The sequence below is a fragment of the Anolis sagrei genome, chromosome 5 (genome assembly GCF_037176765.1).
Source record: "Anolis sagrei isolate rAnoSag1 chromosome 5, rAnoSag1.mat, whole genome shotgun sequence".
In the NCBI taxonomy this organism is placed as follows: Eukaryota; Metazoa; Chordata; class Lepidosauria; order Squamata; family Dactyloidae; genus Anolis; species Anolis sagrei.
In genome coordinates this window covers 129,002,701-129,028,457 of record NC_090025.1, presented here as the reverse complement: position 1 = coordinate 129,028,457, position 25,757 = coordinate 129,002,701, and the positions used below count along the sequence as shown (strand labels likewise).

The following is a 25,757-nucleotide window of genomic DNA, read 5'->3' as shown; positions in this document are numbered from 1 at the left end:
CCACAGTTTAAGAAGCAATGCTCTGGATATACCGAATTATCAATCTCATCAGATCCATCTGATATCGTCAATTAGCATGGATGGTGGGATATAGACATAAGCATCTGGAGGTCTGAAAGAATATCTGCAGATGTGTATGTAATCTATTTCTACTATATTCTTCCATCCCACCCTACTTTTGTTTTGGCTGTTCTGTCAGTAACAACACTGGTTTGGAAGTGTTCTATGGCCATCTCTCTGATCCTCTCTTTCTCTTCCTTTCCTCACGTATTTCCTCTCTTTCTCATTTGCTCATCAACAATTACTTTCTGACTCTCCCTTTCCCCCTTGAAGTGCTTTTCAACACAAAAATCAATGACACACAATCACTTTCCCAGAAAACAAGAAGCTATTTAAGACATTACCCAGGACTGCCCAATTTAAGTGGCAGCAGCTTTCCAAAGACAAGGATCTTTGACTTTACATGATACCTGATTGTTTTTTGGCTGTGAATGTCAGACACTAAACCTGATATTCTTTCATGCAATGCATATGTTCCTATGATTGGTATCCCATGAAAAACTGAAAGGATTCAGTGATTCATTCTCTTCAATGCTGGAAATCTGGGGACTGAAAGAAAAGTTATTTGGGGGAAGAGTTCTTATCTGCAACGACATGGCACTGTCTGCTCCACTCCAACAGATACAACCCTTGATAAATCTAGCCTGTCTGCCACAGGTAATTCATCCACTAAGCCTACTTCTTTCAGGGTCTCTTGGTCACACTAAAATGGAAAGGGAAACTTGGATGCAGTTTTCCTATAATATTATATCACTATGCTTTACAAGGAGCCCCCGGTGAGCTTCTGCATTTGCTGACCAAAAGGTCAGCAGTTCAAATCCGGGAAGCGGGGTGAGCTCCCACTGTTAGCCTCAGCTTCTGCCAACCTAGCAATTCAAAAACATGCAAATGTGAGTAGATCAATAGGTACCGTTCTGGCAGGAAGGTAACAGCGCTCCATGCAGTCATCCCAGCCGCATGACCTTTGAGGTGTCTATGGACAACGCTGGCTCTTCAGCTTAGAAACAGAGATGAGCACCACCCCCCAGAGTCGGACACGACTAGATTTAATGTCAAGGAGAAACCTTTACCTTTTATGTTTTACAAGTACTTCTTGGGACTACTTTTAAAAAAAATACATTATTTATCTTTAGCGGGTATTCAAATTAATCATTTCAGACCACAGAACTATTTCTTTATCTTTCAGTTCATCTGGTTTGACAAAAGCTTGTTCTGTTGAGCCATTGCTTATTTTTTGATTAGTGTGATGAATGGACTACTTACTCACACATCTCTGGCAATATAACACTACACTACTTATTTAATAATTAGTCAAGAAGTGTGGCATACTTAGGAAAAGATCGTTTATTTCTTGCTTATCTGTTGGGACAGCCAGAGCTGGCTCTCAGGCTCCTGAGAGTGAAATATGGTATCTTAAGAGCTCCAGGAATGTCTAGGGTTGATTTAATGAAGTTTGATAGCTTTACACAGGGTACATGTGTTTACTTCAGATAGTATTTAAAAGCAGTAACAGATTCCTATACTTTTCTATCATTTATAATAAACAAAGGAAAGAAGGAAGGAAGGAAGGATTGTGCTCCATTTTTCACTTGTTTTGTTATTTGAATACACTGCACACAATAAATAATAAATGGTAAACAGAGCATCAGTCAGTCTGAAGATTCAGAGGGGAAGAGGGATTACAATTCTGGATACTGCAAAATTTTGAAAATGTGTTTTGCTAAAACTCCAAAGCAGACTGAAAGCTTGGGCCCTTTCACACTACAGAATTCACACCACTTTAAGAACCACGGCAACACCCTATGGAATTCTGCAGTCTGCAATCTGGAAAGGCAAGGATTCTCTGCATGAGAATTCGAAATGCCCTTCCCTTGACATCCTTGAATTCAATAGTGTGAAACCATGGAAGATAGTAAAACTGTAGTATAGTAAAAGAACCCTGGGCAGGACCCAGGCTATGATGACCTTCTAAGCAATGCAACTTCCATGAGTGAGGAAGGGACAAGCAGGAAAGAAGACAGAAAGGCACACTCGCTCCACATTTCTGAAGTTCCTGAGATAAAATGCGCCTAGTTCTCCCGTGTCTTCCTCCCTGTCAATTTGCCTGACCCTCTTACTATAGATCTGGCCTACACCTCAAATTGAAATTATAGTGTAATGGGGCAGCTAAAAAAGCCAATGGGATTTTGTTCTGCATAAATAGGAGTATAGTGTCCAGATCCAGGGAAGTCATGCTACCCCTCTATTCTGCCATGGTCAGACCACACTTGGAATATTGTGTCCAATTCTGGTCACCACAATTGAAGAGAGACGTTGACAAGCTGGAATGTGTCCAGAGGAGGGCAACTAAAATGATTAAGGGACTGGAGAACAAGCCCTATGAGGAGTGGCTTAAAGAGCTGGGCATGTTTAGCCTGCAGAAGAGAAGATTAAGAGGATGACCATGATGGCCATGTATAAATATGTGAGGGGAAATCATAGGAAGGAGGGAGCAAGCTTGTTTTCTGCTGCCCTGGAGACTAGCTACTTCCTCACATTAGAGAAAAAATCCACTTAACATTCTGTTTTCTGCCTCCTGCAGAATTCCTGCATTTGGGATTTAAAAAAATATTTTAAAGCTATGGATGATTGAATCCACGGGTAGAGAATCCATTTATTTATTTACATCACATCTATTTCTAGTCTGACGTTTCTCAAAAGAGAATAAGGTATCGTACAGCGTTCTCCCCTTTCCTTCCTTTGTCTTCATAATAACTCTGACACAGAGAAAGATTGAGACTTGGCCAAGGTCATAGAATGAGTTTCATGGCTCAGTCGAAACTTCAATCTAGAGCTCCTAGATGTACTTGGTCTCTATCTTCTTGCCCTTGCCTCTGCTCACACTTGAACAGGTAGCAACAATAAGAGAGTTCAGCAATAAACCAACTTTTGAGATGTGGTGATTCAACAGACACCTGAATCATGAGGCTGGTCTCAACTTGGTACCCGCAGAACAGGATTTCATTGCAGGTTCCAGAATTAGTTTGGTGACAATGGTGGCCAGTATACTTTTTCTTTGATCAAACATTTGCTAAGCGACACACCAACGAACAAAAAGAAACCTTACCCATACAAGCAGTAAGAGGTTTCTTTTCACTGTTCCACAATAACCCAGCATTCCAACAATGATAAGGAAACAGCAGACTGCAATCATGACTGGGTGGACAACTGGAAAATAAGTGGAAATAACTGCTTCCTCCACCCTGAGAGCAAATAAAAAATAGATGTGATTAATAGAATTGAACCCTGCTCCCCTCAGAAAGCACAGCATTTCAAAATATACTGGTCATCCCATTACAGAATGCAGAAAGCATTTTCTTAACAGTAGTGTACCATTATGGCAGAATCATGTCATTTTAATCTAGACAAAAATAGCATAACTCAGGAAAGTTCATTGCTTCTCAGAATTCTTCATTCATTAACTTGTAATTAGTTTATACCAACCCATACTGCTATATACAGATTTTAAATTACATATTGTTCAGTATATTTCAGTAAATAAAAGGACATTGTCCTGCACTCTAAGCATTGCAATAGATTGACACTCCAGGAAATTCTAGTTATCAGGGACAAGAATGTATTTTGCCCTTCAAATAAGATTGGAGGTTGCTGGAGAAGAAGCTAGGCATTTGTTGGACTACAACTCCAAATTTCTCAACTGACATAGCCATTGGGAGATTCTGGAAACTACAGCTCCCAAAAGTACTTCTCCAATCTTTTTTAGAGGATCATGCCTTTCCTCAGCCATTACAGATTTTTTATAAAGGAGTTCAATTTTTAGATATCTCTGATTATTTAATGAATATATAATCAGAGAGAACTGTTGTCCTTACAATCTGCCAAAAACACAACTCAAGGATGAGGAACACTTGGCTTAGTAGTATTAGTATTTGGGATTATTGTTGATAATAAATTGAACATGATACAGAAGTGTGATGCTGCAATAAAGAAGGCAAATAATATTTTAACCTGATTTAACAGTATTATAGGATGGATCTACACTGTGATATAATCCAGATTATCAAATCAGATAATCCACATTACTGTCTTTGAACTGGATTATGAGTCTACACTGCCATAAAATCCAGTTCAAAGTAGATGATTTTATATGGCAATGTAAATAGGGCCATAGTTTCCAAGAGGAGGAAATTAATAGTCTCACTATACTATGTGCTAATAATGTGTCTTCTGGGATCTGCATTCAGTTCTGGGTGTTTCATTTTATAAATAAATTGGAGCAGGTTCAAAGGAAGTAAGGGCAATAAGATTTATGGAGAACAAAACATATGAGGAAAGGCTGAAAATGTGAGGCATGTTAAGACTGTGAAAAGAAGATTGAGGGGAGACATGACTGAATTCTTTATATATCTAAAGGTCTATCTCAGAGAGCAGGGTCAAATTTGCTCTCTGCTGCCTCAGAGGGTAGAACCAGGTCTACTTATTTTAGGTTAGAGAAAAGTAGATTTCAATGAAATATGAGATAGTAAGAGCAATCCAGCAGTGAAGAGCAATGGTAGGGCCTCCTTCTCTGGACATCTTTAAAAAGAAGGTAGGCAGCTACATGTTGGAGATTATTTATCTGGAATTACTGCATCAAGGTTGTATTCAATGGGCTATGATGCTCATTAAATCTCTATGATTCAATGATTACACTATGTAACACAATGGTTTCCAGCCTTTTTTTGAGCAGGTACCACTTTGAGCAGGGACCACTCTAACAAGGACCACTCTCCAACATTAGTACCAAAAGGGTTACAAATTAGGTTTGGGTCAACTTTAGATTTGGTTTGGTTATTTGAGATGCTGATTCAGAAAACTGAATTGGATAGACCACATCAGCTCTAGTTTCTGATACAAAACATATGCCATCCAGTAATCACCATCTCCATGTGCACAGAAAACCATATTTAATAATCTGGAGCTGTTGCAGTAGTAGCAATCTTTCATGAGTAGTCAGCCTCTCCTCTCCTGACATCCCTGTTGCCTTGGCACTATAAGAGGGTTTCGAGAGACCAGTCGCTCTCATTGCCGCATGGTTTTGAGGCAACGGTGTAGTAATGGTGAGGCCACGGATCATATTTTCGTTCTTGCTGGCCACTGGTGGTCCATGGACCACAGATAGGGAGCCACTGGCGTAACACAATATTTGTTCCTGGGTTATAAATGTCATTTCCTAAGTGGTTCTATCATAAAACATGGAAAACATTTATTAAACTGCACAAATTTTGTTTTAGCAGGACATCCTGCAGAACATTTTGCTCTAGTTTTTCAATGAATATCTCACAGGTACTCAACCAATTCAACATAGTTTCGAGCAACCACAAACAGGAATAATAACATTTTCAAACCAGGAACAGGGTTTTTTTTTTCAAATTTTGTTACATTGTGTTATGAGTCACAGTGTCATTTTTCTAGCAACTGACAGAAACTGAATGTTGGACTTAGATGGATAAACCAACTGTGTGTTACATCAATTACATAGCAGACAGTTTCCAATTCTTGTTTTTCATTTTTCTAGAGCCAATACACTTAACTCTAATCGGGATTAGGACCATTGCACACAGATAGGGGACATCTAGGTCAATAACTGAAATCTTTCATATGAGTAAAGAAACTGGCAGGTTTGCTCCTAGTCCAGTGGCACTTTTTGGTACTGGAAAAACTATAGGGCATGTGTAAACTTTTAAAGCAGATGTTTAGCTAAATAACTTATTTGGTTTTTCAATCCATGTGGAGAAGGGGAATTCAGAGCAAATGAACAGTGTATACAACAGGTGGAGATAAGGGCTTTCAGAAATGGGGAGCTCAGTGAGAAGGAGATGAGACTCAGGCAGTAATTCCTGATGTGAGAATGGGATAAATGTCTTGTGATTTGCAGCTTGGAAATAATGGGGGACATGTTTCTCTATGGTAAGGCATATCAAAAAAAGGGAGAAGCAAGGAGAAGAAGGTGCTTCAAAAGGCTGTTCAGACTGTTTAGGATAAGAATATTTATTTATTTATTTATTTATTTGCTTTATTTTTATACCGCATTTTTCAGCCTAAATCGGCTGTTATATAAATTGCACTGTAAACCGCGACTCAATGCGGTTTACAGTGCAATTTATATAACAATACAATTAAATTAAAACACAACATACACGACAGACAATACAAGACAACACAACATGGTCATCAACGCCTCAGTAAAATCAGATTCCGTTCTCATAATCCTTCTACCATTCCTTTGTTCATATATACCGTCTTCATGAGTTCAGTTGCCTTGTTGACCGAACGCCTGTTCATAGAGCCACCTCTTGACCTTCCTCCGGAACTCCAGCAACGAAGGGGCCTGCCTGATGTCTACGGGTAGGGCATTCCATAGCCGAGGGGCCACCACCGAGAAGGCCCTGTCTCTCGTCCCCGCCAGCCGCGCCTGCGACGCAGGCGGGACCGAGAGCAGGGCCTCCCCGGACGATCTTAACGTCCTCGTCGGTTCATAGGTGGAGATGCATTCTGAGAGGTAAGAAGGGCTCATATGAACTCTGAAAGGACTCAAAGCAATTGAAAGTATAGGTAATGTTAATACTTGTCACATACTGTTTCCAAGCTCTGGAGATATTACAGAAAATGTAAGTATACTAATGTAGGGCTGATATAGAGAAAATCGTTGTCCACCTTCAAATTCCAGCTACACACAAATTGGTGAGGTATTTGCAACCTGACATGCCTACCTTGTTTCTGCAGTTAAAGTGAGAACATTATTCAAGTAGTCCCTCATCCAGGCAGAAACACCTAACACAGTGATGGACATCAACTGAAATGAAAGAAGGGATTTCATTTAGAGCTGATTCAATAATTAAAATCACATTATAAGCATTGTGTTGATCCATCGAGTAGTTTTCCTTTACTTCGTGCAAGAAACAAATGCACTACTGAGGTAATACATCCCTAAATGTGGCAAACAGCTCATCTCCCAATTTCTTAATATCTTGAAAGAGCGGTTTCTCAATTGAGTGATTTTAGTATGGGCCATTTTTCCCCAGAACCTTGCACCTCAGGGACAGCAGAAGCCTTGAGGTTTTATTTTCTGCTTCTGATAAGATTAACAGCCCCGGCAGAGATTTCATAACTGAAATCTACAGGGTATCATGATACAAAGCCACAGGTCTGTGAAGGAAAATGTACAGCTACTGTATGTGTAATTATCAGATTTGCTAATAAAAAACCCCACAGAAAACCTTACTCAAACTAGCAAACATGGAGGAAACCACCACTTGTGCAATTTTTTTTTTGTGCATGTGTGAGGAGTGACCTGAGAAACTGCAAGTCACTTCTGGTGTGAGATAATTGGCTGTCTGCAAGATCGATGCCCAGGGGATGCCTGGATGTTTTACCATCCTGTGGAAGGCTTCTCTCATGTCTCCACATGAGAAGCTGGAGTTGACAGATGGGACCTCACCCTGCTCCCCGGATTAGAACTGCTGACCTTTCAGTCAGCAGTCCTGCCAGGCCAAAGGTTTAACCCATTATGCCACTATTGCATTTGTGCAAGTGAAACAGAATGAATAATTGTCAACTCATCCAATAGCCAACATGAACTAGATTAACACAATACTGCTTCATAGGATCAGCTAGAGTTGCAAACAACACTTTGCCAGCTTTTAATAGCTCAGAGCCCAATAAAACAAGTAGGATTTTATATTTTACTATACATAGTTCATGAATTCATGTAATCTCTCTGATACTATGATAAATTATAACACAACGAACTCACATATTACACAAGAGATTCATTTTGTTTGCTCTTCATGTAATACACTTTTTGTGTCATCTAGAATCTTGTTTTTCTTACCTGAAATGAACAATGTCTCAGGATCTCGGTCATGACATACCACAGAATCTTGCTAATGGACCTGGAAATTGCCTAGAGAAGTGTTCTCTTTAGGCCTGAAGCACAACTCTACATTCAACATCTGGTGGGTGTTAGCCATAGAATCATGCTGGAAACCTAGAGATAATATTTCTCTCAACATTTTCTAGGTCTTCCATAAGAATTCTATGGTATCCAAAGCTCTTCACATATACATGAAACCTCATTCAATGAGTTTATATAATACGTGGTCTAATGTACAGTGATACATCAAATTATGAGCAAAGGGATGTACGATTATTTATTTATTTATTTATTTGAGACATTTATATGCCGCCCTTCTCACCCCGAAGGGGACTCAGAGCGACTTACAAGTAAAAAGGAAAAACAATACATTATATTATTATCATAGCACAATACTAATATTATATATTACATTGTACTATAATATTATATTGTAATATTATTAGTTATATTACATTTAATATAATATATATAATTATCATATTAGTATTAGTAGTAGCATATTGTATTACATTATAATATTATCAATTTGTGCAACTGAAACAGAATGAATAATTGACAACTCATCCAATAGCCAACATGAACTATTTTTAAATAATTATAAAATGATCAAGATAGCCATTGCTTGGCCCGTTTCTCACTTTGAGATGTGAGCAGCAATCTGAGTTACAAGGCATTTCTCTGACACCTGGCAGAGGAGCACGCTCCTCATCCCACCAAAGGCCGTGAGCAGGTCCTGCACTAGCACTACCTCTCGCGAGGCTTGGGGTGGCTCTCTCGCGAGAGGTAGTGGTAGTGTGAGAGTACCTGCCATCTTAAACAGGGACAACTCATGGCTTTCAGCGGGGCCTCCTCATCTGCCAAAAGCACGGCTCACTCCGGTCCCAGTGCAGGGCCTGCATGCAGTCTTTGGCAGGACACAGAGCTTTCTCTTCCTCTAGGCGCCGGATGCACAGCTTGTAACTCAGATATCACATATCAAAGCAAGAAACAGGCTGAGTGACAACTCGTATCTCAAAAAATGCATATATCTGGTTGCTTGTAAGTAGTGCTAGCACAAGAGGCTGGCTCACAGCTTTTGAGGGGGGCTCCTTTTCCAGCAGGCACTGGGCTAGCCCCAGTCCCACCTGAAGACCTGCTTGTGGCCTTCAGAGAAGAAGGCCAAGCCCCTCAGTGCTTCCTCTGCCACCAGGTGCCATAGGGAGGCCTCCAGCTCGACCTCCAGCTTGGTCTCCAACAGGTAGCATCACCGGCGAGGCCGCCAACAGGGAGGGAGGGGGAGGAGACTAAAATTGTTCATTTTATGATAACTATTTCTGTGACCTTGCTCTTAAAGGGGGAAATTGCATTGGCTTGGGGGCTGGAACAGATTGATGGAATTTCAATTCATTTCAACAAGAATGTTTGCTTTGACATACGAGCAAAATGAATTATGACCTTGGTTGCAGAACGAATTAACTCGTATGTCAAGGTATCACTGTATATAAACATAACATACTGGAAGCAGAAGCTTGCATGAGCAAGCAGTCCAAAGGAAACATCCCACACATCACTGACCATAATTGAGTTACCTCATCATCCATTCAGTCTTAAGTTGAATACAAATAGCTATGCTTGCCAGAACTTCCTAAGTTCTTTGCATCATTTTTCTTTCCTCCATCCTTTGTATCCTTTGTCACATGTCCCTCAGTTTTACCTTTGGCATACCCATAGATCATAACAAATTCAATAATTCTGGCCAAAACATACCTTTAACTTATCAGCTTATAGCTGAGTATATGCCATAATATTTCCAAGTGTGGAACAGATAGGTCTGCTTCCCTGCTTCCTTTGACCTTACACAGACTAACCCTGGTTAATGTCAGCCATGCTTTTAATTTGGTTTCAGTTCACACCCTAATTAATGGGCTTTTTAATGGGCTTTCCAAATGTTTGTTATTAAGCCACTGTTCCAGCAGCATAGGCTGGGGGTGACTTGTTTGCTCACTAGATTTGAAAAAATCAAGGCCAGATTCTCATGAGGTTGGAGAGGAGGAATGTATACCACTATTTATGAATTGCTTAAGTAGGTGCCGAGGCCCCTCATCAATCTTACTGATGTCCAGCATCAGGGACATGAATGTACACTCCTTTAAAGAAATACTGCAACTAGGAATGAGAAATTTTCAGAGACCACAAACAACTAAGAAAGAAGAAGAATATTTGGAGACAGGGAGGAAAAACACTGAAGTCTGATTGGAGACCCAGGGATATTTGGTGTTTGTTGTGACAGGTTTACAGAAAACCAGGAAAAACTAGTATATTCATCCACTAGATAAACAATCACAATAAAACACTTATCTCCCTAATTGTGTCTTCTAGACACCTTTAGATTATAGCTTCCTCTCTTACAGCTCCTAGTTGTGCCTTTAAAAAGATAAACACAGACATATAGATTTATTTCAAGCCGTGCTGCTTGATTTTACTCTTGATTCCCTTGAAAACAATGGAAGACACCAGGGTGAGATATGAGTAGTTATGATTACATTTAACAAAGTACACTATAAGCAAGGATCTTCAAGGCAGAAATGTATATTGAAGGCAGGAATGTCTGTAGAGTAAAGGAACAGCTGCAACTTGCCACATGTTGTCCTGGTATGTAGTAATATTTCAGCTAGGAAATGTGTACGCACACTGGATAGATTGTATATAGTCAATAATGTGATTTTGCAATGAAAATATTATTTCTCTCCTTCTCTCTTTTTTCTTCATTCAAAAATATGAGCACTTGGTTCAAGAATGAGAATGCTCATAAATATTGAGGTGCTATCGGTTGAGAATCCCTTATCCAAAATGCTTGGAAACAGAAGTGTTTTGGATTTTGAATTTTTGGAATATTTGCATATGAATAATGAGAAATCATAGAAATTTTGCATGATGCATAGCTTGCATAGATTGAACCATCAGAAAGCAAATGTGGTACTTTCTCAGTTGTCTCTGTGGACAGTTGAGGAATTTTAGAGGATTCCTGTTTTCCAGATGAGGAACCCTCAACCTGCATTCAGAGACACACATTGGATGAGTTGGTGGAATCTCATTTTGTCCCATGAGAAAAATGCTGCAGGTTTGTGAGTATTCACCACTGAATACTCACAACTGAACAGAGCTGTCTTCACTGCTAAGAAAGCCTTCCAGCTCTATGTTTCAAAGCTTTTGTCATATATTTCAGTCAAGATTGAACACTATGGTCTCTAGATTTTGGGTGACCATAGGCAAAAGGACTCATATGCTCTCCAGCATTTCATATTTCACATCTCAAAGTGGAACAACTGAGGTGTAAGGTAAAGGTAGTCCCCTGACATTAAGTCCAGTCATGTCTGACTCTGGGGTGTGGTGCTCATCTCCATTTCTAAGCCGAAGAGCCAGCGTTGTCCGTAGACACCTCCAAGGTCATGTGGCCGGCATGACTGCATGGAATGCCATTACCTTCCCGCCAGAGCAGTACCTATTGATCTACTCACATTTGCATGTTTTCAAACTACTAGGTTGGCAGAAGCTAGGGCTGACAGCGGAAGCTCACACCGCTCCCTGGAATCGAACCTGTGACCTTTCGATCAACAAGCTCAGCAGCTCAGTGGTTTAACCCACTGCGCCACCGGGGCTCCTACTGAGGTGTAATCAGTACTATTCCTGCCAAAGTGGGACAATTGGAGAATGTGTGCTCTATGGATGTGACCCAACTTCATCTAGGTCCAATCTACTCAAATGCCCAAAAGGTGATCACAGGGCAACAAGGAGATATATTCCCACCTTCACACTTACATCTGATTTGCATCCCCTGAGAGACAAGAAGCAAGAATAAGGATAACAACCAACAAGAGCTAAGATTGTCTGATGGTTAGGTCAACTGGGAGGGTCTTTAATTGTTAGGTCAACAGAGATTCAGCCACTGTGTGACAACTCTAATAGTCAGTATTGTCCCTAGAGGTAGACATGCAAAACCTCAGTAATAGCCATTTTTGCCCAAAATAACACACTCTGTATTATGTATTATAGTTCAGGTCAAAGACTGTTTAATGGACCATAACATTTTGTTTAAAAGACTTCTGAGAAACTAAATACTATATCTCAATACTGTTACATTAGATATCATCTCACTTCTGCAATACTTATTCTAAGAAGATTATGCAATGCAGAAACTCTCTTTAGGAAACATTTCTAATGCACCATCTAGCTATCAATATTTATATACAGGGTTAGTCAAAATGCATAGGCCAATAAGCCATTCAATTGAATGGCTTATTGGCCTATGCATTTTGACTAACCCTGTATATTTTTTTGTCGTGTCAGGAGTGACTCCTGGTGTAAGCGAATTGGCCGTCTGCAAGGACTTTGCCTAGGGGATGCATGGATGATTTGATGTTTTTATCATCCTTGTGGGAGGCTTCTCTCATGTTCCCGCATGAGGAGCTGGATCTGATAGAGGGAGCTCATCCGCCTCTCCTCGGATTCGAACCTGCGACCTGTTGGTCTTCAGTCCTACCGGCACAGGGGTTTAACCCACTGCGCCACCGGGGGCTCCTAGCTATCAATGAAAACTGGCCACAATATAGCCTGGAGAGTATGATCAATTAGTCACCTTCTCAGAAAAAGTGTGTATCTAAACCTCATTATATCTTCAACTTCTTATGTTTCCTGTCCTCCTGGTGCATCAGCTAAATTTCCACCTGGACAGATATAGAAAAATGTTTCTACCCAAATAGTAATCCCTTTAATGTAATTAATAACATCAGACACAAAGTTGACACTCAACAGTCTGGTGTCAGTGGTCTTATGTCCTCAGACTTAACAGCAAAAAATACCCAAGCAACAATCTACTAGCTAGGGTATCCTTTTGAAAGAATGGGGCCTTTCTCGTGGTGAAATGGATATGCAGATTTTGACTCAACATATGGAGAAGCTATCCAGTGTGAACATTTTAGTCTAGCATTTCAATGTCTTAAAAGACAGTTGGGTACACCTATCAATGAAGGGCCACACTTTGAGAACCTGAAATGTGTTCATCTTTTTTTTTTTGTTCTTCTCAAGCTCAATAATATACTTACACGTCTAGCCACTTCTGATATCATGTAATGTTGGTAACCTGCCAGATTCAGTAAAGCGGGTTCACACATTGACAAGATGCTAAACAGCAGATGATAGGTTTACTTTTTACACATGACAACAAATGTCAGCAGGAGTATCTAGAATGAAGTGTATCTAACCCATAGCACTTAACCCATTAAATCTTGTTCAGGTGTACTGAAAGGAGATCAGCCTTGACATATTCTTCTAATAGCATAACGGCTGAAATAAGATTCAAAGAAACAGTCGTGTCATACATAGTTTGGAAACACTGCTTGTTCTATATTGGCGAGTTTGCATAAAAACCAACTGGTACCACTGCACAGTGTGTAAGAATTCCATAGAAAGTTGCTTCAATTGTTTGTTCAGTATGAAATCTTGGACTATCAAGCCAGAGTTTGCCAAGCACAGTGTCATTAAATAAAGAACTGGGTTCAAACTCATGAACTCCATTCATAAACATTAGAAAGTTTATATTATCCTAAAAAGCTCCTTTGGCGAAAGCAGACTGTACAGAGCAATGGACTAGTAAAATACGCTGTCCCATTCCAAGGTACATACTAACCGAACCCAAAAATTTTACTTTATTGCATGAGACAGAAAGTCACTCCTCCTCCACAAAATTAAAACAATAAAGGAAACAACTATAATTTGGGGTTCCCTTCATGACACCCTGAATTTACTACCCATAGTACTCAATTCTCTCTGCCTAATGGTAGTCTGAGTCCCAGCCACTACATACTCAGATTTTTACATTACATAATGAACATAGATTTCTATCAAACTGTTTGGAACATGAGTTTCAACAGATATTTGTATTTTATCCCCCAAAGTATTTTTCTTTGAACTGTTTTCCCATTTAATATTCATGTAGATCAAATGCATTCTGTGACAACTCTCACTCTATATCCTGAATGTGAATACAGTAGCAGACTATGGCTCTGTCTATATGAAGTTCCAGGTTAAGAAATCAATCAAATCAAGATATGTACAAGATGTATTTGGGTGCATGCAGTCTCTTGTTCCTATCTTGCTTCTCCTTTCACACAACTAAAGAAGACTACCCAGGAATCCAGCATTAAATATAGCTTCCTATTATGTGTAAATCAAGATCTGTGGCTATTTGCTTCTCAAACAGCTAAAATCATAAACCAACATGAAACTTAGTTTGAAGAAAGTTTATGAATCCTGTCATGTTTGGGAGGAATTAATCATGGTTTGTTTTATTTTTTTGTATTGTGTATAACAGAAAACTATGATGGACTGTTGTTTCTTGGTTAGCTTTTCTGGAATCTACTAAAATATATAAGACTGTACCACTTCAGCAAACATAATTACGCAAGTATGTTGTAGGGGAATCTACAAGGGACTAGAATAATATCTGTGAAGGCTAAATGTGGCCTAAAGATTTCTTTAACCCAATGTGAACAAAGGTAAGGATTCTTGAAGCTCAGGCATTTGGAGGGCCAGACCATGAAAAACACCAAATTCAAGTTGTGTTGGAACAAAATATATTCGCCTTGAATTTGTTTCAATATTTTTTTAAAAAATCTGGGGTATTCACTGATTCCAGTAAAAAGGGGGGGATAAGCAACACAAACTTGATTTCAGAAATATTCAATCTAGTGTCCTGAAATATTGACCAAGTTTAAAAAACCATTAACACCTGCTTTACATGCCATTTTCCATAGCACTTGCCCACAAATAAACTATGCAAATAATGGAGTCTTCCCCCGCCCCACCAAGGTCTTTCAACTATAAAGGTTGCTCTTGAACAAAACAAGTTGTCCCTAATGTTTCTGAACCTGGCAGCTTTAGTCCTATCAGAAGAGAACAACTGTCCAAACACATTTCATTGTATTCCATCAAAAATATTAAGCTACCTTAAAAAAATCAAAATATAATGGTACGGACCATGAATCCTTTCAGGTCTATTTGTTTTGATACTTGACAAGCCCAATTCCTTCCTAAAATACTAGCATGCCTCCAAATTTAATCCAATTCTCACAGAAGAAAAAAGCTGCAGCCATTTGTCAATGTCCACTGCTAGTCAATGGGAAGTATGACGATTTCCAAACTGAGATTCAAGTTGAACTGAATCATACCGTTTATGAAATCATATGGTCTACCCTCTGATGGGAAAAACTGAGGAAATGTTCAATGGAAATATTTTGCAATCAGTCGCTAAAAATGCCTCTGATTCTTCCTTTGTTGTCCAAAATTGAGGCAACACAAGATGTCTTAAAGAGACAGATTGCACTGGACCATGACTCTACTGAATGGGGAAGGGCACATGCTTAGAAGCAACCACCTAGAAATGTTATTTCTTGCAACAGAAATCAGGTTTCGAAGTTAAAACGTGAAGACTGCATGTTCTTTTTCTGTCCCCATGTGACTTTCCATCTAGCTCCATCTCTGACCTTGATGTTTGTCATTCTGCCGCCCATTCGCATTTAGCCAAGCAGCATGAAGGAAGGGGTAGTTGTCACCTGCTGTTCTTTCCTGAACATAGTAGGTGGTGATGGCTACAGAGCTGGCATGCTGTTTGAACCTGAAGAAATGCTTTTCTCTCCACCTTTCTCATTTTACCATTGTGTAGCTGCCATCAGTTTTCTCAGAGAATGGGGAAAAAGTTCAGTTAAAGAGCTTTTTCACACTACAAAGACATAGCCCTATGATTTTATTTTAACCATCACGGTAACATCCCATGGAATCATGTTGTTTACTGTTTTGTGAGGCAAATGGATTCTCAGGCTGAGCATTTGAAATGTCTACCTAAAGTGTAAATGTAATACACCTTCCTTATCTGAGAGGGTGGTGCCCTCGGTTTCATTTACCCACATTTGACAACATATGTCCTTCCTATGTCCTCTGGACAAATCGATAGTATGCTTCCACTAGAAGGTGACCATAGTCACACTGGAGGAATTCTCTCTGGGCATTTCTTAGGTACTCCAAGTAATTTCAAGGTATCCTTCCACTGGGAGTCATTTATTCAATACCCACAGTACTGCATATCCACACAAAGTGCTGGGGCATATCCCTCGTTGGCATCATCATATCCTTCAGCAATCCCAATCTGACAAGGACAGTCCCGCATAATCCTCTGTTATCCTATTTTCTCAATAACTTATAAAATGTTCCCACTTTGTGATTTTTTTCTCATTAATAACTTTTGGAACTCTGGTAATACTCTGATGTTGCTTGGCCATGTTGATGACACTCTTAACATTGCTTGGCCATATCCCAGTGGTCATTTGTGAAATACTGGGGGGCATGTATCACAGGATATTGCCATGGCAGTTAAAGTAGAACCATGCTACTATAATTTCATAGTGGGATAGGGCTCTAAGAATAAGAGGAGAAGAAGGAGACAGGGGAGCAGTCATGCTGGTCTTCTTGTTAAGACAATTTGGGATGGGCAGCCCACTTCTGCATCTTGCAATGAATCCAGTACCAACTCTGTGCAGCCCTGAATTTGAAACTCTCGCCTGACTGGCAAGAACAAAAGTGAGACCAACAAATCTAAGAAGATGAGAATTTAATTTTGAGAAGTGTGAGAAATCGGTACTAATCTCTAGTAAGGAGACACTACAAAATCAAGTTCAACAGGCTTCAGACATTTCATTTGGAGATCCTGTCAAAAATAATTTGACACCAGCTTAGTATATCTGTGTTTGTTACGGATGGCCAAAAACACATATGGGAGAAGAGTTACTCTTTGTATACCCGCCACCCTGAAAGAAAGGGTCTGGTTATTACCCAGCAGAAGATGACATATAAGTGGAAGCCATCTGGCATCTGGTCTGTGTATTCAATATGCACTTTTGGCTTTTGATGGCAAGGGGAAAAATCAGCCCACACAGCATCTGTGCTTCTAATATAATTTGTTCTTCTCAACACTTCCTCCTACTGAATCTTGAAGTTTTCCAGATGAATCCCCCATTTGTATGTATGGAATCTCAAACTACACATGCCACAATTACACAGGAGTTAGGTTTGTTTACAATGTAAAATGCAGTCAGGACTTACTGCTTTCTTCTTCTTCCTGTTAAATTAAAACTGAGGCAAGAGTTCAATAAAATTAAGCACTCCAACTCCTACACAAAAACTAATCTTTGCTACTTGATGTCTGTGTTAAGGAGACAGGAATTTCCCTTCAGCATGCGCTAATGAATCAGAAACTTGGTTAGCTTTAAAATCCAAATGTATTCCTTCTTATCTGATTCTGAACCTAGCTCCTGCTGGATGCTGAATAATGCGACCAGGGTCTGGTTAATTCAAATATCAAGGAGAATCTCATGCAAAATAAGCCTTTCATTTTCTATTTTATGACCAGAGCAATACGTCGTGTGCACAGCAGGTCTCCTCAATGTCAGGTAGAATGTTTCCAACCATAAAAGAGATCAAGAAAACTGCGCAGGCAGGAGTGCAGTTTTGATCCCTTAGGAGCAATACAGGAAAAAAAATGTTAAAATCAATTAGTTTCATACTCCACACATCATGACCTAATTCAGTCATTTGTCCCAACCAAATTGTCCAACTTTCTGGGATTTGCAGAGCAAGAGAAATGACTTGAGCTATATTAGAGATGGGACCCAGGTCTAAACCACAAAATTATTTTATAATTATTATTATTACTACTACTACTAGTAGTAGTACTAATATATTTATTTATACCCCACTATATCTCCCAAGGGGAACTCAAAGCAGCTTGATATAAAAACATTAGTATACAATTTAAAATATACAAATGTACAAACTTTAAAACAGACTTAAACACAAGCAGCACTAAAAAAAAATCATAGTTAAAATCATCAAAACATATTCAAAGTCAAAAACCACACCACCCCCTGACTAGATTTTAAACACCTTCATTTTTGAAAGCCTGTCCTAATATGAAGGTTTTAGCCTGCCACCTGAAGGACAGAGGGGAGGGGGCCATTCTGGCTTCCCTGGGAGTTCCAGAGTCATGGGGCAGACACGGAGAAGGCCCAGTTTCTTGTTCCCACCAACTGTACTTCAGATGGAGGTGGGATTGAGAGAAGGGCCCTTCCTGAAATCTCAGGGCTCAGGCAGGTTCATACAAGAGGATGTGGTTGGCCAAATAGCCTGGACCTAAACCATGTAGGGCTTTAAAGGTCATAAACAGGACTTTGAATTGTGCCCAGTACAGACTGGCAGCCAGTGGAGCTGCTCCAACAGGGGGGTTGTCCGCCCCCTGTAACCAACCCCAGTTAGCATACTGGCTGCAGCTCTATGGACCAGCTGAAGTTTTTGAGCACTCTTCAGAGGCAGCACCACATAGAGTGCATTACAGCAATCCAGATGGGATGTAATTAAGGCATGTACCACCATGACCAGATCTGGCTTCTCAAGGAACGGGTGCAGTTGGTACACATGCTTTAATTGTGTAAAGACCCTCCTGGCCACCACTGATACTTGGGCCTCCAGGTTCAGTGCCGACTCCAGGAAGACCCCCAAACTGGAGACCTATGTCTTCAGGGGGAGTGTAACTCCATCCAGCACAGTCTGGATCCCTTTTCCCTGGTCTGCCTTCCCACTGACTAGGAGTACCTCTGTCTTGCCTGATTTAAGTTTCAATTTGTTTTGCCTTCGTCCAGTTCATTACTGATGACAGGCACTGGCTTAGGGTCAGGACAGCTTCCTTGGCATTAGATGGATAGGAGTAGCAGAGATGGGCATCATCTGCATATAGGTGGTACAGTACTCCAAAACTCTGTATTACCTCTCCCCGTAGTTTCATGCATATGTTAACCAGCATGGGGCCAAATGAAACCCCAAGGAACCCCACAGGTCAATGGCTAGGGGTTCAAACAGGAGCCCCCCAGCACCACCTTTTGGATATGGCCCTCCAGTAATTATCGGAGCCACTGTAAAAAAAAGTGCCTCTCTATCCCATCCCAGTGACATGACCCAGAAAGATACCATGGACAATGGTATCAAATGCCACTGAGAAATCCAGGAGAACCAATGGGACACACTCCCCGTCTAGCTCTCTGCGTAGGTCATCCACCAAGGCGATCAAAACTGTCTCTGTTCCATAGCTAAGCTTGAAACCAGATTGAAATGTATCTAGATAATCCATATCATCCAGAAATCCCTGGAGTTGGGAGGCCACCACACACTCCAAGTCCTTGCTTATAAAGGGAAGGTTGGACACTGGCCAATAGTTGTCCATTATAAAGGGAATCAGGGATGGTTTTTTAAATACAGGACTCACAACTGCTTCCTTTAGCCAATCTTCGATAACACAACTTGAAGGTACTTTTATAAACAATATTTTGATCATTTTGTCCACTGCAAATGTTGTACCATCAGAAAGCCAAAATGTTAGGTATTTCAGATTTGGAAACACTGTATTTTGGTTTTCAAAATTTCAGATAAGGGATGTTCAGTCAGTGTTTGTATATAAAATAAGACATTTGCAAGTCCTAAATATTCCAAATCTGCAATTGTCTACAGACATGAGACCCATCTCTAAAAATCCCATTATGTATTTGTAAATTATATACAAACAAATTATATACAAATAAAAACACACACACACCCCACCACAGTTAGAAAACTAGTGCTATGGAAGAGCACTAAATGACGACACATTGACTCTAACCCACAAGCTTTCTATAGTCAGGAATTTGTTTATATACTTTTTCTATTTCTTATATTTTTATGCCATATTTCATGGTTTCTAAGAACCATTTTGAATCATATGCAGCATTGTCTCTTACTTGATCTTCATTTTTAATTCATCATGTCACACTTTGTAATTTGTTTTTGCTGCCCTGTGGCTGAAATAAAGTATTAATCAATCAGTGTATAAATTTTTGGGGAAATTCAGAATTTGCAGTCTCTTCTCTCTGTCTCTCTCTTGCACATACAAACATCACTTCCAATCTAATGCAGCCTGTCCAAAGAAAAGTTCTTCCATAAGCTTTTGTTAAACTTCTACGTGGATGTAATTTTGCCTGAAATTGGTGACCATAAGTGTAAAGTGTTTAACTTCCACTAATAGACATATAAATGTTTCTCAAGACTACAGTCCAGTCAACCAAAAATTGCAAAAATAATTTCTGGAAAAAAGCAGAAAACAGTGCTCAGTTGATAGGGAACAAAGGGCATTCTGGACTACTATAATAATATTAAACTAACTTCCAGAGAAATCCATGGTTGTCCACATAAGATATTTATTGTCTACTTTTATTCTCAATTATGTCTCTATAACTATTTAATGGGATATTGGCAGTTTTGATTTAGAATGTGCCTATTATACAGAAATCCATATTGATTTTGACGGACCTGGCTTTGGCAGTTTTTTTATGTCAAAAATGATTTGAGAAACTGCAAGTTGCTTCCCATGTGAGATAATTGGGCATATGCAAGGACGTTACCGAGGGGATGCCCAGATGTTTTACCATCCTGTGGGAGGCTTCTCTCATGTCCCTGCATGAGAAGCTGGAGCTGAAAGATGGGAGCTCACCCCGCTCCCTGGATTCAAACCACCAACCTTGTGGTCAGCAGTCCTGCCGGCACAAGGGTTTAACCCATGTCACCACCGGGAGCTCCTACTTTGACATTAAACCTGAGATTGTGACTATAAACTTTCACATAAGGACACTGGTACAGAGGCAATCTTAATTTTTTTACAATTAAGATTTATACTCAAGTATGAATTGTTCTGAAAATTGAGGTTCTAGCCCAAGGCAATCAAACAACATACCAAGATGGCATGGTAAAACATAAAAAGCAATGCTCTATGTCACTGAAACTGCTGATATATCAATATTATTCGGATCCAAAAATATCTGTAGGTATCAGCTTTGCTATATTCTAAACACCACACAATATGGATAAATTCAGCCTTTTCTGCTTGCTACAGTTGACTGGCCAATTCACTTCTGGTTTCATTTTAAATCATGCAAATGTAATATAGTCATTGCCATGAAATGGCAGTTTGGAACTTTTCCTTGATATGCCCAACCGTTACAATTGCCTCAAAAACATATAATGATACCACAAAGGCTGACATTTAGCTTTCAAGCTCCACTTGCTCTGTGTGAAGGTGATATTTGCCTAATTTGTTTTAGAAAACTTACAGGTTAATTGTGAACATAAAGAGAAATATAATGTCAAGTACCCTAAATGAAAACACAAGTCACCTTAGGCACTGAAAAAAAACTGGTGGCCATAGTTAGGTCGTTGATCTAAATTGTATTTGCTCATTACATATTTACACTCAGCTTCTGAATTAGCTATTCAAAAAAAGACACATCAGTGACACTGACCTCAAAAGTAACACTTCAACTAAAACTAATTAGTCACAACCATAAGCCAATAGGCAAGTTCTGACTTTAGTTTCAATAAGCAGTTTAACTCAAGAAACATTTTCTATTGCAAAGTTGCTCTGTGATCTGTCAAGTACTACATATTGGGTCAACATTATTTTAAAGTATTGAGGTCTTCAACAAAAAAGCTTCTGTGGGGCTAAGTAATATATGTATGTGTATATATAGCCATCATGTTTTATACAAAAATGTCCCAAATCCCTGGCAATTTGATCTGGATAAAGGTAGCTACACTTTATTTCCACCAAAAGCAGTGGGGAAACTGAATCGGGTTTTGCTGAAGTCTATTAAATGTGGTAAAGGCTAAAGGTCTTCAACCAGAGTCAAAAGCTGTGATACAGATATAGATATTGCCATCAGAATGTTTTATACACTAATATCCCAAATCCCTAGCCAAGAGCTTTGAGCTATCCAAACTTTAAGGATGTTTTCGATGCCTATTTGGTATCATTTTGCCAAATGCAATATCATGTACAGATATATATGGTAGACTATTTGTCAAACAGGATGTCTCAGACTCTAATTTGCACACAGATAATTAGTTCCATAAAATGGTGAGCTCTTTGCCCCACCCCAGCCATTCCACAGATATATAAACCCATTGTCCTATTTCCAACAGACCTCACTACCTCTGAGGATGCTTGCCATAGACGCAGGCGAAACGTCAGGAGAAATACCTCTAAAACATGGCCCTATAGCCCGAAAAAACCCACAAGAACCTAACATTCAACTTGTATGCAAGTTGGAACAGGTATATTTTAAGTGTAACTCCAGTCAAATACAAACCTCACAACCAGGGCCGTAGCCAGAAAAAAAATTCGGAGAGGGTTGAAAATTTCGGGGGGGTTAGGGTCACGCTAAAGCAAAGAGCACAGCAGGGGGAAGAGCAGCCTTCAATAGCCTGCAGCTCCGCCCTGTCAACCACCTCCACCAAGTCTGGCCTCCTTAATGAACAACCTCCCCCCAACTTGGTTGCTTCACTACATCGGCTATTGCTGTAAGTAATGGCAGTATGAATAAACTGTCAATATTTGCTTGAGATAGTGCTTGCAGTTCTGAAGGGACTCTTAATTTTTTGCATCTCATAGACTTAGCATGGGGATTTTGGTTAACCAGTTAAAATTCATGAGGTTTTTTTTACCTGAAAAATTTCGGGGGGGGGGGGGTTGAACCCTAACCCCCCCCCCTCTTGGCTACAGGCCTGCTCACAACCTCTGAGGATGCCTGCCATAGATGTAGGTGAAAAGTCAGGAGAGAATGCTTCTGGAACATGGCCATAAAGCCCAAAAACCTTACAGCAACCCGGTGATTCCAGCCATGAAAGCCTTCAACAACACACCAGAGAGAGAGAGAGAGAGAGAGAGAGAAGCTTTGGATAGCATGTGGTGCTGTGTTTGTTTTGCTGCCTGTGCTCATGTTCAGAAGATATCACCTATCTTCCTGTGCTTGTGATTATTGGATTTTGGAAAATTTGACTTGAGGTGGAAACAAGTATTGGGGGTAAAGCTTCAGTGAAGACACATTTTCCCTATGATAACTCTTCTTGGAGTGAATTGCCCTCCCAAGGGGTAGATTTCTCTCATTTCCTGCTGTCTCAACTATGAGTTGTTTGTAAGTCAGATGTTTATAACTCGGGGACTGCCTGTATTCTGGCACATCAAACCAAAAAATCCCACAAGCATCTTACCCCTAGCTGTGATTATGAAAATACAAAGTGAATAACTAACTATGTGCTATCCTTTCATAACAGCACAAAATCTAGCCTTAGCCATTATATAGATGCAAACCTTTCAAATTTCATGATGCACATAGGATTCAGGTCACTGCTTCTCCTAAAAGTTTGGAACAAGAAATTAAATGGATTCTTGTATTTAGTCTTTATATATATATATTTCTTCTGTAACTAACGCCAGTCTAATTTTAGGTTGGTCTGTTTCCCTGGGCTAAGAGCATACTGGAAAGCATGTCCCAGAAATACAGCATTACATACTTCTCAAGGTCTAAAAGTAAATTCAGAGGATCTCTTTGATGTACTGAGGCACACCCTCTTCTCTGACTTCTCTCATTGCCCCCACATGCTTATCAGTTCTTCTTCCTTCCCCAGTTTTCATTCAACAGCTTTCAACTGTAAAAACACTTTTAAGTCATGCCACTCCAAACGCCCACCAGGAGCATGACTGGAGCCACTGGGGACAGCGGGAGAGGATTGCTCACTGGGTTTACTTTCAGAATGTGTGAATCCAACTGTAAGTTCAACAAATTAGATAGATGCAAGAAGTCTGCTACTATATTTCCCAGCCCTTTTCTTCTGAAAAAAGCATCTGTTAGACATATAAATTAGAGACCTGGATCTCTAACTCCTTTGCCAGAGCTGCTATGTCCATGAAGAACATGTGAAGAACATATGGTTCTTCAGATAGTGGGCTGCAGCTCCCCATCACTCTTTGCCAGCACAGCCAATGGGACCTGATGAAAGATGAAAGCTGTAGTCTCACAATATCTTCAAGGCTACCACTCCATGTTACTGATAGGAGGAAATACATAAACATTTTCCCCGTAAGTAACAACAGATATTGCCAAGGCAGGAATAGTTGGTTCTGAACCAAGACAGATTCCCATGGGATTTCTTTTAGGGGAAAAACAAAGAATTCGGCCCATGTGACTTCCACTCACATATGACTTGTGTGTGTGTGTTCAAATTTTTAATTCTATTGTATACAAGTGATAAGCAAAAGCAAAAATTACATTAAGTAGCAACTCTCTGCCCCAGAGTGTGGTGGAGGCTCTTTCTTTGGAGGCTTTTAAACACAGGTTGGATGGCAATCTTTCAGAGGTGCTTTGAATGCAATTTTCCTGCTTCTTGGTAGATGTTTGGGCTGGATAGCCCATGAGGTCTTTTCCAACTCTATGATTCTACGATTATATTCCCCTCCTTCCTCTCATCTGTGAGCCTATTACTTCCATCATTACTCACTGTGAATCTTATATCTAATAAAACCTACCCTTATAACTTCTTTAATAAATTCCTTTTGCAGCTACTTTAAAGTCAACATTTGTCTTTCTTCCCAAATATTCAAATGCCAGCCCCCTTTTGTGGTGAACTCTTCGTTATTTCCCTTCGTTAAGGTAGCTTGACCAATTGAATGTAGTCTAATAACTTTTTTCTCCAATCCTTTTTAGAGTTCTTTTTCACCTTTCCAAGAATTCATTATTGGCAACCTGGCTGCAACAAAGCTATACTAACAAATTTCTTCATCCACTCTACTAATTCCCTCCCTAAATATTCCTAAAATATACACTTCTGGATTATTTTTAACATTATTAGTAATCATTTTGTTTGTCTCTTTAATCACATTTTTCCAAAAATCTTGTACCATCCTACAGGTCCGCCAACGTGAAAAACGTTGTTCTGCATCTTGCATCTCCAGCATTCTCCTCGATGAGATTTATCCATTTTAGCTATCATCTCTGGCGTTTTATAACTTCTATAGATAATTTTATACATATTTTCTCTGATAGAGCCAATTATTGAAAATTTAAAGCCTCTTTTCCATAGATGTACCCAGTTCTCCAAATCAATGTTTTTCCCTAAGTTTTTAGCCCATAAAATCATAGCAATTTTAAATTGGTTATCCTCTAAATCGGGGGTCCACAAACTTTTTAAACTGAGGGCCAGGTCACAGCCCCTCACATTGTTGGAGGGCTGGATTATAATTTGAAGAAAAAAAAAACCAAAACATGAATGAATTCCTATGCACACTGCACACATCTTATTTGTAGTACAAAAAACACTTAAGACAATAGAATAATTAAATGAAGAACAATTTTAACAAATATAAACTTATTAGAATTTGAGTGGAAAGTGTGGGCCTGCTTTGGCTGATGAGATAGGATTGTTGATGGGTGCTTTTAAGTCATTTCAGACTTAGGTTGAGCCTGAGCGAGGGCCGGGTAAATGACCTTGGAGGGCCGCATCTGGCCCCCGGGCCTTAGTTTGAGGACCTCTACTCTAAATGATACTCTTAAGATATATTTGTGCAATCTAGACTCCTTGAAAATAAATTTGTGCAGGAATCGAATATGTGATCCATATGTTCTCCCATAAAAAGTGGAGCATAACTCCAGGATGTTCTGTGGCTTCCAAGATGCTCAACAAAGAGACAATAATAAACAACTAATTAAGGTGCATTAATTGTGATTCTGATTTGTTACCAAACAGATATCTGAGATAACATAACATTACAGTTTTCTTTGGAGGGGTGTTTTTCTCCCTCTTTTTTGGGTAAATGCCATATAAATAACGCTGAGTGGTT

The 25,757-nt window shown here is 39.7% G+C and overlaps 1 protein-coding gene across 1 annotated transcript in view; it reads right to left on the bottom strand.

The window, feature by feature from the left end:
* Nucleotides 1–25,757, bottom strand: part of TSPAN12 (tetraspanin 12) — a 102,098-nt gene that overhangs the window by 58,990 nt on the left and 17,351 nt on the right. The window contains exons 3-4 of the mRNA XM_060777710.2: nucleotides 6,813–6,895; nucleotides 3,167–3,302 (exon numbers count right to left, since the gene is read on the bottom strand). Of these exons, the coding sequence (XP_060633693.1) occupies nucleotides 3,167–3,302; nucleotides 6,813–6,895 (219 nt within the window). The remainder of the gene's footprint in view (nucleotides 1–3,166; nucleotides 3,303–6,812; nucleotides 6,896–25,757) is intronic.